The following is an 18,180-nucleotide window of genomic DNA, read 5'->3' on the forward strand; positions in this document are numbered from 1 at the left end:
CAGGCAGATTCTCAACCACTGCGCCACCAGGGAAGCCCTGTACCTTTGCTTTTGTTTCAAATTGTGGATAGCCTCCCTTCTGAAGCTTGAACTAATTATCATCTCTCAGTTATCTGGGAGAGGACTAAGCGATTTCTAGATTAATCATAATTAAAACCAAAAAACATGACAAAGTTGGCAACTGATGAGGAAAGGCAGAGAGTAGTATACCTGTAAGATCTCATAAAGCACTGCTCAATTCTCAAATAAATAAATGTGAGAGTGGTTAGAGAGATTATGAAAAGTTGGTTGATTAACACTAGCAGTGGGCAGTGCTAGCTAGCCCAGTAAAAAAAAGAGGTAAACAAGGAGGAAATCACGGTTAATGGTTGTGAGCAGGAACAAAAGATGTCTGGGAAAGAGGCGTGAGCAGAAGGGGGCTCTGAGACCTTTTGGGCCCTTTGTTTTCTGTACATCATTTCTGACCGATGAAGCTCAAACTTGTTCCATTCTGTCCCAGAGTCCCTCCTTTAATGATTCCAGGAGAGATTTAAGCCAAAAGTCACTCCAGAAACAACTGGAAAATGCAATTAAATTTGACTGCCTCACTCAACCTTTCACATAGTTATTTATAATTGATTTCTTTTAAAATATCTACGACATATAAAATAGGAAGGCACTTCAAAGACTGCTAGGCAATATAGGCTTAAGACGTATGAGGTTCTGTTTTAGCCGCAATGACCTCTCCTCCACCCTCCTTGTATTTCCAGTTAATCGAGGATTAACTGTAGTTGTTAGAGTTTACTTTCTCAGCAAAGATTTATGTTCAATTTCTTGTCCTCTTTATTTGCTTTAAGCATTATTTTATGTCTATGACCACATTTACTGCTTAATAATTCTTGCAGTTTGCTGTTTGCAAAAAGAGGGACACATTAGACAGTTTCTCATATGAGTGTTCTAAGAGAAATGTTGATGCAATTCACTGATCTAGGTGACGTGCTACCTTTGGCCTTGTGGGCCCATGTCAGTTTGTAACACATTTAAATCTCATTCAGGGTTATAGGAAATCATCTGGAGCTCATGGCTAGCAGCCATCAGCAACCACCTGCCCCCAAGAGCTTCCCGTTTTGCTACTACAGATGCTGAGCTTACCTCTTTGGGGTTGATATGCATCTTTCTTTTGACCTGTCCACAGGGCATCATCTTCCATATGTGACTGAAACCCAACTGTCTTCTTCTCCCTTCTATTCTCTCCATTGTTAGTGGAGTCTTGGTACTTTTTGCTGGATGATGATGTTCCAAGCGTCCAGCCATTACATTTTGACTTCAATAAACTGAAAAGAATAAACATTTATGAGCTGTAGAGAGCACAGCAGGGGGTATAAATCACACAAAGGCATATACATTCAGTATGAGTTGAAATGCAATTCATGTCAATAGAAACTTTCTTTTTCTTATCTTTTATTGATGTATAATTTAAATAATTTACTGAAGGTCTATTTTGTGTTCTGCCAAAACAATTTTGGAGAAGAAATGGTTTTTATCCTCAAAAAGTTTATATTTGGGGTTGGGAAAATGAGACTCAGACCCTAAAACTGCTAATAAAGCCATAGAGTATGACTAAGAACCAGAGTATCTGTAAAAATAAAAAGTATGCTAAAACAAGACTTGCATAACTAAAATGTTTCCAAGTACTAAAAATGAACATAAGATTAAAATATCACCAATTTGCTTCAAAATGCATTTGTGTTTCTCATTTTCAATTGTTATAGTATTTATTATGTACTCAGGGTATGTGAGGAATAGTACTATAGTGCTTGTGAGAGAATTGGTCTCTGTCCTCACATAATTTCATTATAAAGTCAACAAGGCAAATATGGAGTAAAAGAAATTTTAATGAAAATAAACACACGTGCATATGTTTTTCTCTCCAATGAACTATGTTCCCACCATTAGCACAATTCCACTTATAACATTTTATTTTTTAGAGAGAAATGTTATGATGATGTGTATCCCTTACTATTCTACCAGCCCCTTCCTTCTAATTTAAGTTCACCATAGACTCATGATACTTTAGTTTTGTCTTCCCCATGACCATAAACAAGGTGAAAATTAAAATGAAGAAAAATAATTTATTCAAAAAGTAATATTCTAAAAACTAGGATATTTAAACTCCCCAGCAGCAGAGGCAATCTCTAGACAAGAATAAGTTGATGGAGTATTACTGGATCCATTATGAATCCTAGGTGGCCCTTGACCAGGATTCAAATCACATAAACCCATCAAAGTCACTGGGCTTCTTTTGTGTGGATCAGAATTTTTAGTAATGTTTGCTTACATCATAATTGATTAATAAAAACCAATACATTAAATGGTTTTAGGTAAAAAGAAACAAACTATTAGCAGTATGGCTTTACAGGGGCATAAAGCAGTGTATTAAATTTATACACTTAAAAATTTTTTTACCAGAACTCAAGGATCACTTTCCCTTGTGGACCTATCAGTGGATGCATATCTTAGCTAATGTAACTTCTACTCATGGGACAGGAAAATTCGGAGAATAAAACTATATTACTGTTAATGAAAGATAAGTTTACCTCAACCCAGAAGTCCCAAACCCTGGCAAATCCAACAGCTACATCTCTACTTGTTCTTACAGAAAAGTTAATGTGACCAAGACTACTGGGTTCCCCAAAATCATACATTCTCAGGTCAGCCAAGCTCCCAATGCTAGCCAATGTTGATCACTCCCAATACTGAATAGTTCCTTCTGTTTTACACAGAAGCTTGTCTGTACCTATATTCCAACTCCCATCCTGGGAACCTGGGTTCTAATTTCCCTGAAATAAAGATGACTATATAAAAAAATTTCTTCTTTCATTTGCATTTATTTCCAACTTTACCCATCTACTATTCTTCTATTAACATCTCAGAAGAAAATCACACCTTTTACTCATACTCTTGATACCATTTTGGCCCCTTCCCTCTGTGACTATGGCCTGCCAATCATCTCCTTTTCTTACAACTTACAAACTCCTCCTCTCAAATGAATTCTCTCCTAGGATTACAAATAAGACCAGACTTTCCATTAAAAATCAAAACCTAAATCTAAATCCCAAAACTATCCCTTAAGTGGAAAAGTATAATAATACTCAGTGTCAGTGAGAGTGTGGGGACAGGAGGATTTTAGTATAGTACTAGGGAAACTGCAAATTGGGATAACCCTTCTGTGAGTGATTTGTCACTACAAAATAAAAGTGCACCTAACCTCCTACAATTTCACTTTTAAGAAGTTACCCTATAGAATTACATAAACAACAGTGGAATTAGAAAATTTTCTCACACTACATACAAAAATAAATTCAAAATGGATTCAAAAGACCTAAATGTAAGACTGGAAGCCATAAAACTCCTAGAAAAAAACATAGGCAGAACACTCTTTGACATAAATCATAGCAATATTTGTTTTGGATCTGTTTCTTAAGGCAAAGGAAATAAAAGCAAGAATAAATGAATGGGACCTAATTAAACTTAAAAGCTTTTCCACAGCAAAGGAAACCACTGAAAAAATGAAAAGACAACCCACTGAATGGGAGAAAATATTTGCAAATGACATGACTGATAAGGGGTTAACAGTCAAAATATATAAACAGCTCATACAACTTAACATCAAAAAACCCAAACAACACAATTTAAAAAAATGGGCAGAAGATCTGAATAGACATTTTTCCAAAGAAGATATACAGATGGTCAACAGGCACATGAAAAGACATCGCTAATCATCAGAGGAATGCAAGTCAAAACTACGAGGAGATATCACCTCATACCTGTCAGAATGGCTATCACCAAAAAGACAACAAACAACAAATGTTGGCAAGGATGTGAAGAAAAGGGAACCCTTGTATACTGTTGGTGGGAATGTAAATTGGTGCAGCCTCTACGAAAAACAATATAGAGACTCCTCAAAAAGCTAAAAATAGAACCAACATATGGTCTAGCAATTTCACTCTTGGGTATACATCTGAAGAAAACGAAAACACTTATTTGAAAAGATGCATGCACTGCATTGGTCATAGCAACATTATTTACAGTAGCCAAGCTATAGAAGCAACCTAAGTGTCCATCAACAGATGAATGGATAAAGAAGATGTGGTATATATATATACAATGGAACACTACTCAGTCATAAAAAAAAGAATGAAATTTTGCCATTTACAACAACATGGACGGACCTGGAGGGTATTATGCTTAGTGAAATAAGTCAGACAGGGAAAGACAAATACTATATGCTATCACTTATATGTGGAACCTAAAAAATAAAACAAATGAATGACTATAACAAAATAGAAACAGATTCACAGATAGAACAACTAGTGGTTACCAGTGGGGAGAGGGAAGAGGAGAGGGGCAGGATAGGGGTATGGGATTAAGAGGTACAAATTACTATGTATAAAATAAGTAAGCTACAAGTATATATTGTACAGCACAGGGAATATAGTCTGTTTTATAATAACTATAAATGGAACATAATCTATAAAAATTCTGAATCACTGTCTCATACACCTGAAACTAATACAATATTGTAAATAAACTATACCTTAATTTAAAAAAATAAATAGGGACTTCCCTGGTGGTGTAGTGGTTAAGAATCCACCTGCCAATGCAGGGGACATGGGTTTGAACCCTGGTTGGGGAAGATCCCACATGCCATGGAGCAACTAAGCCCATGCGCCACAACCACTGAGCCTGCACTCTAGAGCCCATGAGCCACAACTACTGAGCCTGTGTGCCACAACTACTGAAGCCCAGGTGCCTAGAGCCTGTGCTCCGCAACAAGAGAAGCCACCACAATGAAAAGCCCGCACACCGCAATGAAGAGGAGCCCCCACTTGCTGCAACTAGAGAAAGCTGGTGCGGAGTAACGAAGACCCAATGCAGCCAAAAATAAATAAATAAATATATTAAAAATAAATAAATAAATAAAATCCTACTATCATCATTTATAAAATAAATAAATAAAATAAATGAAAACAGAGAACAAAAGAATGAGGTAGTTCTCTATACTACTGTGAATAAACTTCATGACATACTATTACGTAAAAAAAGGGCAATTTGCAATAATAGAATATATAATATGATCTCATTTTTGTAAAAACAAAAATATACAAAAAATATTTTTAAAGTTCTGGATGGATAAATAACAAATCAGAAAAGTAGAACAGAGTTACTGAGGGAACAGAGTTACTGAGGGAAAGATTTTTATAATTTAATTTATATACTTCTGAATGTTTAAATTTCTTCCAATAGGCATGTACTTTCGTAATTATAAAACAAAAAATTTCACCATCTCCTTTATGTTACCATCTTCTCTCCTTCCCTTCTTTGCCAAACTTCTAGAAAACAATAATTTTAACAGACATACCTATTAAAACTATTTTTTAAAGAACAAATCTAGTGGCGTTTTCTCTTTCAACCATCTTGCTTGTTATTAAGACTACTTCACAGCAACTGACTCTTTCCTTAAAACTTATTTCCCTTGGAGTTCATGACATATACCTTGATTGGTTTTCTAGTTTTAGGAGGCTGCTGCTCATATTCTTTTATTGGGAGCTCTTGTACTTCCCTCCCCCTAAATGCAGACATTCCTGATGATTCTGCCCTTGTCCTTCTTCTCTTCCTCCCTTAGCACTTTCTTAGTGATCCCTGTCACACCACTGTATCTTCAATTATGATTTCTAAATAGATTCATCTAGCCAACAATGTTCTCCAAAACTGCTGACCTCTTCAAGTATCTGTTGAAAAGCTGTGAAGAGACGCCTTGTCCTACCTCCCAAAACCAACTCACGCTAAAGCAATGAATAATCTTTATGTTGAAACCTGTTCCTTTACCTGTTTCCATTCTCATTTAATGTATCACCATCCTCCCTGTCACTCAGATGAAAAACTTCAACTGTCTCAAATTCTGCTTTCCTTATTCCTGTTCAATAAATTGCCAAATCAATCATTCATTTATATATTCATTAGATATTTATTGAGGACATACTCATATGTATGAAGGGGCTGGGGTGGGCAAATAGGGAAAACAAATATTTACTGAGGACTTGTTATGTGCTAGGTGCTAGGTATACAAACCAGCAAGACCTGGTTCCTGCTCTCCAAGTGATTTTAATGGCAGAGACAGACATGGAAACAGATTTTTTTTAATATGATATGATACGAGTTATGATTCAGGAATATGCGTGGTGTTTAAGGGAGCACAAAGGCAGGGCATCTAACTCTATTTGAATAACTGAAGGGAAATTCCTGAAGCTTTCAAACTAAGTCTTAGTGGATAAGCAGGGGATAAGGAAGGATAGTAGGATGGAAGGCAGAAGAGAATAGTATTAGCAAATATACTAACTAGTAAAACTTCAGTATATATTTTGGGCAAGTTAAATAGTTTGGTACACTGTTAACTGTTATAGTATTGAGTTTGGGGTATTGGGTGCAGAGAAGTGGAAGGTGAAGCAAGACAGATGGGCTGGGTCAGAACATGAAAGGTCTGGTTTTCCATGTCAAGGGGTTTGAACTTTATTTTGTCGGCAAAGCAAAGTCATTGAAGGGCTCTAAGGAGAAAAAAGACATGATACAACTTGAATTTATGAAAAATTGCCCTGGCACAATTTCGAGAATGGATTGGATGAGTGGGAAGGCTGCTGAAATAGCTGTGATGAGAGATGATGAGGGTCTAAATAGAGAAGCAGTGGTAGGAATGGGAAGGAGACAACTTTTTAAATATACTTAGGATTTAAAATTGGCAGAATTTGATACGTGTTTGAATGTGAAAAGTGAGGGAGAGGAGTGAGTTGAGAATGAGTGGCAGAATTTGGGTGGATAAGCAATATAGAGAAGGTGGTGGTGGGGGGATTAAATGTAGCTTGAGGTGCCTATGAAACATCTGGAAAGATATTTCAAGAGAGCAATTGGATCAATAACCCTGCAGCTTTTTGCTCGTTGGCTGACTGACTTGAGAAAGCATGTGCTTTACTTTCAATTTCATTGGTGAAGGAGGAGGTAAATTCATTCCTGTAGGTGAAAGAAATGGGTATTGAGAAAAGTGATGATTTAGAGAAAGTATTTAGGGAATTCAAGGTAAAAATGACCAAGAACAAAAACAAGACTGTCCTGCAATGTTTAGGGCTATAACAGAATTAGAAATCATAAATTTGTATCTGGGCTCAGGTGCACAGATGTAAAAGCAGAGAAAGCAGCCTGAGAGCTTGATCCAGGGTTAGGATTTTTTGTGTAGGGTGCAGCAGACTAGAGGTCAAGGGAAATTTGTATATTAATAAGGGAATAGTTTAGGTCGACCATTTGGTCCAGAATGTACATGGGGAAGAAAGTGAGACAAAGAGGGGCCTGAAAGACTGGCAAAAAAAGGGGAGAAATGAAGGATTTAGATGTCTCTTTAAGGTAAAACAAAGATAAAACAAAACAAGAAAAACAAACAAAACACTTGGTATAGTCTATATGAGAAATGAGAACATGAACAGACTCAAGTGAAAGAGGTGAACTATAAAGGGGGTACCAGTCAGCGATTTCTGTGATGGAACCACAGCAGGGGAAAGCAAGCTCCGGATGTGGCCAGGGACAATACAGCTAAAGAAAACGAGTGAACTACGGAAGACAAATCTCTTTACTATGGCAACGGAGAGATCAACAACGTGAATACTGGAATCTCACAGAATGGGGTTAGGAGACGTGGGGGAGGAAGTGACTGAGTGGATGTCAAATTCCTAGTGAGATCACAATGGAAAACAAAGAAAAGGAAGGATGGACTGTAAGACCAGATATCCTGAGATTCACATAAACAAGGAGGTTTGCTAGAGAGTAAACTACTTAAAAGTTTGAGATGTTGGAATGAGAAGAACAGGAAATTCTGGCACTACTGTCTCTGTTGTTTGCCAAATGTGACAGAAAGAATGGCCTGGATAGTAGCATTCTCAGAAAAGATGCCAAATTTAGGCAGTGATTCACAGCCTGCTATACATTAAAATTATGTGGGAAAAATTTTAAAAGAGCGATGGGCTGTCCTACTCATTCTTAGAAATGGAATGAATCCATCTGGAGTGAGCCGCATTATGTGCCTCCCTCTCTCACCCTCTCTTGTCCTTTTTTTTAAAGCTCCACAGGTAATCCCAATGTCCAGTCAGTGCTGAAAATCACTAACTTATGGCCAAGAATGAAAATATTTTGTGTGTGTGAAAAGGTTGAGGATGAAAAGAGTTTATTTTCTATGAAACAGGTGTTTGGTAAGGCACCTTTAGGAAATCCTGGGGGCAGTAGGAGGGAAAGGGGTGTTAGGGAAGGAAAGGTAGACTTTTAAGAGAATGAAAGTACAAGAGAGAAAAATCAATACAAATTACTCAAATTTTGGCATGAGTCACTTAACAAAAAATGAAGGGGAACACATCCTCGATTTAGAAGACTATAAAATCTAGGATGGGGAAACATGTATTAAATCTTTCCTTCCTTTTTCCAGTGGCCAAATTTGGGTGCTAGTCATGCCATATCTAAACAATTGCTATATCATCCAGTTTCTGGCTCAGTCATGGAATCAGCCATTTCTTCAAGGAGATCTAGTATCTTTTAGTTAAAAAAAAAAAAAAAAAAAGAGCTAATGGAATTGGATAATCACTGTTCCTAAGTTCTCACAGAGCAAGAGACTATATGCATGTATGTACGTATATACACATATGTTTATTTATATATCTAGGTAAATATATTGAAAATCATGAGTTTACACTAATATCTTCAATTCTAAACCAACAGGGTTCATTTTAGTTTTCTACCTTTCCATATATGTAACTCCATTCTGTAACAGTGAAAAAACTTGGCTACCATTTTCCTTAATACAATTACTTACTTAGTCATTTTGTATGAAAACAGTATTCCATCACCACTGCCATGATCCCTTCCCCTCTCTCCCCTGTCAGTCACCACCACATTGCTCCGGGTGCTTCTGCCAACACACCTCTGTATAGGCACTCTCCCCACTAAGCTCTGAGTGGGCTACCTCTGCTGTGAGAAAGCCCTCCTCATATCTCAGGCTCTCAAGACCCCATGCATGGCTGACCTCTACATGGATACCATCCTCATTCTGTTCAAGCTCCAACACCCTACACCAATACAATCACCAGGATGAAAGCACTCCCCACCCTGCACAAGCTCTGACATTCAGTGCCAAGCTGCCCTCCTCTGTGGATCAAGCTCCAACCGCATGATCAAATAAATTTGGGGTATGATGTGAGGCTGGGTTCAAGGTTAATTTTTTTCATATCTATATCCAGTATATCCAGCATTATTTATTTAAAAGACTTTCCTTTTTCCACAGAATGCTTCATACCTTTGTCAAAAAGCAGTCAAATATATGCCTGTGTGGGTCTATTTCTGGACTCTGTTCTGTTCCATTGATCAATAGCTAATATATAGCTATCATATGAAAATAAATTTGATTTTTATACATTGAACTTGAATTCTGTGATTGTGTTAAATTCACTCAATAATTCTAGCAGCTTTGGGGTAGGTTCCTTAGGATTTTTCTATGTAGACAGTCATATTATTTAACAATAAAGACAGTTTCACTTATTTATTTCTAATATTTTTCATGCCCAATCACATCAGCTAGGACTTCTAGTACAGTGCTGAATAGAAGTGGTAAGAGTGAACATCCTTACCTTGTTCCTAAGAGTGTTCATCATTAAAGACATGTATCTTTATCTATACGCTCTATCTGATTTCTAGTTTGATAAGAAGTCATTTTTTAAAAATGAGCATTGGAAGAGTTTTTTGCATCTGTTTGAAATGGTGTTTTTCTTCCTTACTATGTTAATATGGCAAATCACATTGATTGATCTTCAAATGTTAAGCCAACTCTGAATTCCTGGGATAAACTCTATTTAGTCAAGCTGGATTATATATATTTTTATATATTCCAGGACTTAATTTGCTAATATTTTGTTAAGGAACTTTTTTGTTTTGCATTTATGTTCTGTCATTTCTTTTCTTCTCACGCTTTTACCTGGTTTAGGTGTCATAAAAGGAGTTGGGAAAAGTTCTTTCTTCCTCTAGTCCAGTGGTTCTCAAGTGGGGTAGAAGAAGAGGATTTTGCCACACAGGGGACATTTAGCAATGTCTGGAGGGTTTTTGATTGTCACAGTTGTGGGGGGTGCTAATGGGTAAAAGACAGGGATGTTGATAAACATCCTGCAATGTACAGGACAGACCACCACCACCCCACAACCTCACCCCAAACTATTATCTGGTCCAAAATGTCAAGAGTACCAAGGCTGAAAAACCCTGCTCTAGTCTTTGAAAGAATTTGTGTAAGATTGATATTTCTTCTTTAGATGTTTGGTAGAATTCATAAGTGAAGTCTTATGGGATTGTGATTGTAGTTTTATTTATGGGACATTTCTTAATTAGAAATTAAATTTGTTTAACAGAGGGCTATTCAGATTGTCTACTTTTTTGGTGTCAATTTTGGTATATCATCAATTTCAAGGAATTTATACCATTTAAGTTATCAAATGTGCTTACAAAAATTATTCATAATATTCTTTAATTACTTTAAAAATATTGTTAGAATCTACAGTGATATCTTCTTTTTCATTCCTGATACTGATAATTTGTTTTCCTCTCAATAATAGATTGATCATCTTGAAAAGGCTTATTGATTTTATTTACATTTTCAAAAAGTCAACTTTTAGCTTTACAGATTTTCTCTATTGCTTGTTTTCTTTTTCACTGCAAGACTTAACAAACATTGGTTGCTACAATGATGAAAGCAGAATATAAATACAGAAATAATACAAATTGGGCAATGCTGGGAGAAACTGGAGTTCTGGCCCAGAATGGAAGATATTGTTAATGTCCACTGAGACACTAGAAAGTCCATATCCTGGATAAAGGCTTACTGTAAAGCTCTAACAAAGCCTAAAATCAAGCTATAACAAAATGCACAGGGACAAAAAAGTTTGCAGACTGATTCTTACCAATTTAGAGGGGCTTGGGAAACACCTCAGGCTTTCCAGACATCTGTCCTTACAAAGTATATAACCAAACCTATCCAAGTTCAAGGTGACTAGGAGGTGAGTGAATTGCTGAGAAGAGGAAAAATCAACATTCTTTAGAGAATGATAATAAAATCTGCATCTCTAAATGTATCATCCATAATACCCAGAGTACAATATAAATTGTCAGATACAAAAAGAAAAAATGTGTGATCCATAGTTAAGAAAAATATCAGTCAATTAAAATCAACCAAAAGATGCCCCAAATGTTGGACCTAGCAGATAAAGACTTTATTTAAACCAGCTATTATAAATATACTGATGGACATAAAGGAGAACATGGTTTTAATGAGTGAAAAGACAGGCAGTCTCAGCAGAAAGAGATAGAAACTCTCTGGCTGGAAATTACAGTGACTGAAATAAAAATTGGAAAATGGAGATGAGAGGTTAAAGAATAAGTGAATTTTATGGAAGAATCAACAGAAATTACCCAATTTGAAGAACATAGGGAAAAAAAGATTGAAGAAAAATGATGAGTCCCGGAGATTTTAGAGACAATATTAAGCTGCCTAACAAACATAACTGAAGTTGCAGAAGGAGAAGAGACTGAGAATGGGGTAGAAAAAATATTTGAAAAAATATATGTTAAAGAAATAATGGCAGAATATTTCCAAATTTGATGAAAAACTTTGACCCACAGATCACAAACTGTTGAAAACTAAAGATAAAGACAACCTCGCAAACAACCAGATGAAATGTCAATTACATAAAAAATAATGATTTTAACAGTTAACTTCTCATAAGAACAATGAAAGCTAGAAGATAGAACAATATCCTTAAAGTGCTAAAAGGAAAAAACAGAACAAAACAAACCCGAAGTGTCATCCTAGAATTCTGCATCGCATGAAAATATCCTTCAAAAAAAGGAAGGAGAAACAACATTTTCAGATAAACAAAAACAGGGAAAATTTGTTGTTAGCAGACCTGCACTATAAGAAATAGTATGTTTTTTGGGTTGAAAGAAAATGATATTAGATGGAAACCTGGATCTAAGAAATGAAGAGCATCAGAAATAGTACATATGTGAATAAATATAAAACTCTGTATGTTCTTATTCTTCTCTTAATGTCACTAAAAGATATATGAATGTTTAAAGCATGGGATTTATAATGCACTTAGCTGTAATGTATATGACAATAATATCACAAAGAATGGCGAATATACCTATACAGTATAAAAGTTCTTACAGTCTACATAAAATGACACAATGTTAGTATTATATAGACTTTAATAAGTTAGGAAAGCATATTATAATCCCTACAGAAATCACTAAAGCAAATGCAAAGAGGTATAGCTAATAAAATATTAGAGGAATTTTTAAAAAATTGAAAAAAAATTATTATTCTCCCTTTCCCCTCCCAATAAAAGTAGAAAAGGAGAAACAGGAACAAAGAATAGATATGATTAGCAGGAAGGAAAAAAGAAAAGCAAAATGTTAGACCTAAATCCAACAGTATCAATAATAAATTAAAGTGAATTAAACACTCAAATCAAATGGAAGGGAGATTGTCAGGCTAGAGAAAAATGCAAAACCCAAGCCATATGTTGTTTACAAGAGTAATACTTTTTTATTTTTTTAACATGTTTATTGGAGTATAATTGCTTTACAGTGTTGTGTTAGTTTCTGTTGTATAACAAAGTGAATCAGCTATATGTATACACATATCCCCATATCTCCTCCCTCTTGCATCTCCCTCCCACCTTCCCTATCCCACCCCTCTAGATGGTCACAAAGCACTGAACTGATCTCCCTGTGTTACACAGCTGCTTCCCACTAGCTATCTATTTTACATTTGAGTGTATATATGTCAATGCTAAGGAGTCATACTTTAAATGTAAAAGAATAAATAGGTTGACATAGAGGATGGAAGGCGATAAGCCAAGCAAACAGTACACATGGAAGGCTAGAGTGATTATATAATGTCAAATAAAGTAGATGTTAAGAAAAGGAGTAGAACCAGAGATAAAAAGATATATTTCATCATGTTTAAAATACTTTATCATGATTAAAGGGGCAAATCATCAAACATACATAACAGTCCCAAATACATTTGCATCTAAAACAGTTTCAAAATACACGTAGCAAAACTCATAAGGGTAAAGGAAGAAGTAGAGAAATGCACAATCGTATTTGGAGATTTTAACATCTCGTTATCAATTGATAGGAAAAAAATGACAAAAAATTTAGTAGGCTACATAAGATCTGAACAACACTACTCGTCAATTTGATTTAATTGACATGTACAGAACATTATACTCAATAGCAGAATATAAATATTTAAAAGTGTACATGGAATATTGACCAAGATAAATCATATGTTGAGTCATAAAATAAATTTTATACAGACGGCCACGAAGCACATGAAAAGATGCTCAACATCACTAATTATTAGAGAAATGCAAATCAAAACTACAATGAGGTATCACCTCACACCAGTTAGAATGGGCATCATCAGAAAATCTACAAACAACAAATGCTGGAGAGGGTGTGGAGAAAAGGGAACCCTCTTGCACTGTTGGTGGGAATGTAAATTGATACAGCCACTATGGAGAACAATATGGAGGTTCCTTAAAAAACTAAAAATAGAATTACCATATGACCCAGCAATCCCACTACTGGGCATATACCCAGAGAAAACTGTAATTCAAAAAGACACATGCACCCGAATGTTCATTGCAGCACTATTTACAATAGCCAGGTCATGGAAGCAACCTAAATGCCCATCAACAGACGAATGGATAAAGAAGTTGTGGTACATATATACAATGGAATATTACTCAGCCATAAAAAGGAACGAAATTGAGTCATTTGTTGAGACGTGGATGGATCTAGAGATTGTCATACAGAGTGAAGTAAGTCAGAAAGAGAAAAACAAATATCGTATATTAACGCATGTATGTGGAACCTAGAAAAATGGTACAGATGAGCCGGTTTGCAGGGCAGAAGTTGAGACACAGATGTAGAGAACAGACGTATGGACACCAAGGGGGAAAAACAGCAGTGGGGTGGGGATGGTGGTGTGCTGAATTGGGCGATGGGAATTGACATGTATACACTGATGTGTATAAAATTGATGACTAATAAGAACCTGCAGTATAAACAAACAAACAAAACAACTAATACTAAACTTTCATTGGGTTATTTGTATGGAAATATGTTAATATAAATGTTTCAGACATTACATGAAATTTCTAAAAATCTTATATGTTCTGGTATAATGTTATAAGTCATAATCCTAGTTATTACTTTAAAATGTATATCTCAGAAATAACTAATTTTCTTGTCAACTGCATTATTATGAACTTTCATCAAATCTTTAACCGTGGTCATTTTTAAGTCTTTTGTCATTTACAGACAGTTCTGGGTGTACTCTGATGCTTTTGTAAATGTGTTCCTATAAAAGGGTTTCATCTTCAGGAAATTCATGGAAAAGACTCTGACAAGTACAGGTTTCTGGTACCTGACTGTACTGCTGAACTGAATGAATAAGCATTTTCATAACTCTAATGAAAAACTGATGAGCTCATAAAAGTGCTAACAAAAGATCAAGATGAAAAAAAAAATTAATTACGTGGGACTGAGTGAACTGATGAGGATGAGTATAATTTTTGTGACTTTCTGTTTGAATTTAAAAAAAAAGAAAAAATCCCACAAGGACTCAGAGGCAAAGAATATACAAATCAATTTTCACTGCAAAGTAAAGGAGCTGTTACAGTGGAGGATTACTGGACTGAATGTCAATATTATGACATAGTATGAGTGTGTTTCATGTTTGGTAATTGCAATCATTGTTGCTTTTGTTGTGGTCATCCATGTACAATGCTTGGTGACAGTCTATTTATCTCTTGTAAAAATAAAATACAGTGTGTGTGAAAAAAAAACATTAATCAATCAAAAAAAAATGTTAATACATTTCAAAAGAATAAACACTTATAGAGTATGTAACCACAATGGAGTTAAATTAAAAATAAAAAACAAGATATCTAGAAAAATCTAAAGTATTTGGAAGTTTTATAACAAACTTCTAAGTAACTCATGGGCCAAAAAATCACAAGAGAAATTAATAAGCATTTTGAAATGAATGATAATGAAAATACAACATATTAAGATTTGAGGGGTACAGAAGGCAAGTGCTTAAATGCTTTTACTAGAAAAGAAGAAAAGTTTAAAGTCAATGACATAATGGGACTTCCCTGGTGGTCCAATGGTTAAGATTCCATGCTCCCAATGCAGGCGGTACGGGTTCAATCCCTAGTCGAGGAACTAAGATCCCACATGCCGCACAGCATGGCCAAAAAAAAAAAAAGTCAATGACATAATATTCCATTTTATGAAGCTAGAAAAATAAGAACAAGCTAGATATAAAGCAAGTAGAAAGAAGGAAACAATAAAGAGTAGAAATCCATGAAATAGATAACAATAAAAACACAAAAGAAACATAAAAGTCAGCCCTTTGAAAATATTAATAAAATTGATAAATTCCTAATCCAAGACAAACTAAGAGAAAGAGAAAATTTATGAATATCAGGAATCAGAGAGGGGATATCACTGTAGATGCTACAGATAGTAAACGAATATTAAGGCTATCTCATAAACAACTTTATGCCACCATATTCAATAACTAAGATGAAATGAAATGCACACATTGCTTGGAAAATATAACTGGTTAAAACTGACTCAAGAAGAAACAGGAAATATATGAATAACCTCATATCTAATCAAAAAATTCCCACAAAGAAAACTGATCAGATAGCTTCACTGGTATATTTTATCATACTTAACGAAGCAATATTACTAATTTTATACAAACTTTCAGTAAATAGAAGAGTGACCTCTTCTCAACTCATTTTATGTTACCATGTGATACCAAAACTTGATTAAGCTATTACGATAAAGTAATATTACAAACTAGTATTGCTCATGAACACAGACATAAAAATCCTCAACAAAATACTAGCATATCAAATCCAGCAATATATAAAAGGTACTACATCATGGCCAAATGAGTATTTTTCCAAAATGTAATGTTGGGTTAACATTAGAAAAAGTAAATCCACATAAATTATCACATTAAAAGAATAAAGGTGCAAAACCATATGATTATATCAATAAATGTAGGAAAAGCATTTGACAAAATAAAAACTCAGCAAACTAGGGAACTTATTTCACCATGAAAATTCTGTCATACATTACTACTCCTAAAGTTAACGGGTACTACCTTTCTGGAATGTATTTGGCAATATGTATGTATCAAGAACTATAAAAACGTTCACATAAAAAAAGGGGGGGGGGAACTTACTTTAAGCTGATAAAGGGCATCTATCAAAAATCTATATTTAACATTATATTAATTGGTGAATTACTGGATGCCTTTTCCTTGAGAACAAAGCAAGGGTGTCTTCTTTAATCATTTCTCTTCAATATTGTATTGAATGTTCTAGCCAATGCAACAAGTTAAAAATAAGAAACACAAGGCACGAAGCTTGGAAAGCATTAAAGCTATTATTATGGCTGTTCATGTGATTACGAACTTGAAAATCCTAAGGAATCTACCAAAAGAAAAAAAAAAAAAAACCAAAACAAACAAACCCCCTGCTAGAATACATTCATTTAGCAAGACTGTAGTATACGATGTAAATATTTAAAAAATCAATATTCTTTCTATATACTACGAATAAATTCAATGAAAAAAGTGCAAGATTATTACACTAAAAACTACATAATATAATTGAGTTAAATTTTCTTTTTTTTTAAACATCTTTATTGAAGTATAATTGCTTTACAATGGTGTGTTAGTTTCTGCTTTATAACAAAGTGAATCAGTTATACATATACATATGTTCCCATATCTCTTCCCTCTTGCATCTCCCTCCCTCCCACCCTCCCTATCCCATCCCTCTAGGTGGTCACAAAGCACCGAGCTGATCTCCCTGTGCTATGCGGCTGCTTCCCACTAGCTATCTATTGTACATTTGGTAGTGTATATATGTGCATGACACTCTCTCACCCTGTCACATCTCACCCCTCCCCCTCCCCATATCCTCAAGTCCATTCTCTAGTAGGTCTGTGTCTTTATTCCCATCTTGCCACTAGGTTCTTCATGACCTTTTTTGTTTTTTCTCCTTAGATTCCATATATATGTGTTAGCATACTGTATTTCTTTTTCTCTTTCTGACTTACTTCACTCTGTATGACAGACTCTAACTCCATCCACCTCATTACAAATACTTCCATTTCATTTCTTTTTATGGCTGAGTAATATTCCATTGTATATATGTGCCACATCTTCTTTATCCATTCATCCGATGATGGACACCTAGGTTGCTTCCATGTCCTGGCTATTGTAAACAGAGCTGCAATGAATATTTTGGTACATGACTCTTTCTGAATTATGGTTTTCTCAGGGTATATGCCCAGTAGTGGGATTGCTGGGTCGTATGGTAGTTCTATTTGTAGTTTTTTAAGGAACCTCCATACTGTTCTCCATAGTGGCTGTATCAATTTACATTCCCACCAACAGTGCAAGAGTGTTCCCTTTTCTCCACACCCTCTCCAGCATTTATTGTTTCTAGATTTTTTGATGATGGCCATTCTGACCGGTGTGAGATGATACCTCATTGTAGTTTTGATTTGCATTTCTCTAATGATTAATGATGTTGAGCATTCTTTCATGTGTCTGTTGGCAATCTGTATATCTTCTTTGGAGAAATGTCTATTTAGGTCTTCTGCCCATTTTTGGATTGGGTTGTTTGTTTTTTTGTTATTGAGCTGCATGAGCTGCTTGTAAATCTTGGAGATTAATCCTTTGTCAGTTGCTTCATTTGCAAATATTTTCTCCCATTCTGAGGGTTGTCTTTTGGTCTTGTTTATGGTTTCCTTTGCTGTGCAAAAGCTTTTAAGTTTCATTAGGTCCCATTTGTTTATTTGTGTTTTTATTTCCATTTCTCTAGGAGGTGGGTCAAAAAGGATCTTGCTGTGATTTATGTCATAGAGTGTTCTGCCTATGTTTTCCTCTAAGAGTTTGATAGTGTCTGGCCTTACACTTAGGTCTTTAATCCATTTTGAGTTTATTTTTGTGTATGGTGTCAG

At 35.2% G+C, this 18,180-nt stretch overlaps 1 protein-coding gene across 5 annotated transcripts in view; it reads right to left on the minus strand.

Moving 5' to 3' along the window:
* Window positions 1-18,180, minus strand: part of KIAA1328 (KIAA1328 ortholog) — a 352,094-nt gene that overhangs the window by 51,241 nt on the left and 282,673 nt on the right. For all 5 annotated transcript variants that reach the window (XM_061170441.1, XM_061170439.1, XM_061170437.1 and 2 more), the window contains one exon: window positions 1,132-1,313. In XM_061170441.1, the coding sequence (XP_061026424.1) occupies window positions 1,132-1,313 (182 nt within the window). The remainder of the gene's footprint in view (window positions 1-1,131; window positions 1,314-18,180) is intronic.

Source organism: Eubalaena glacialis, chromosome 15 (genome assembly GCF_028564815.1).
Source record: "Eubalaena glacialis isolate mEubGla1 chromosome 15, mEubGla1.1.hap2.+ XY, whole genome shotgun sequence".
Taxonomy (NCBI): Eukaryota; Metazoa; Chordata; class Mammalia; order Artiodactyla; family Balaenidae; genus Eubalaena; species Eubalaena glacialis.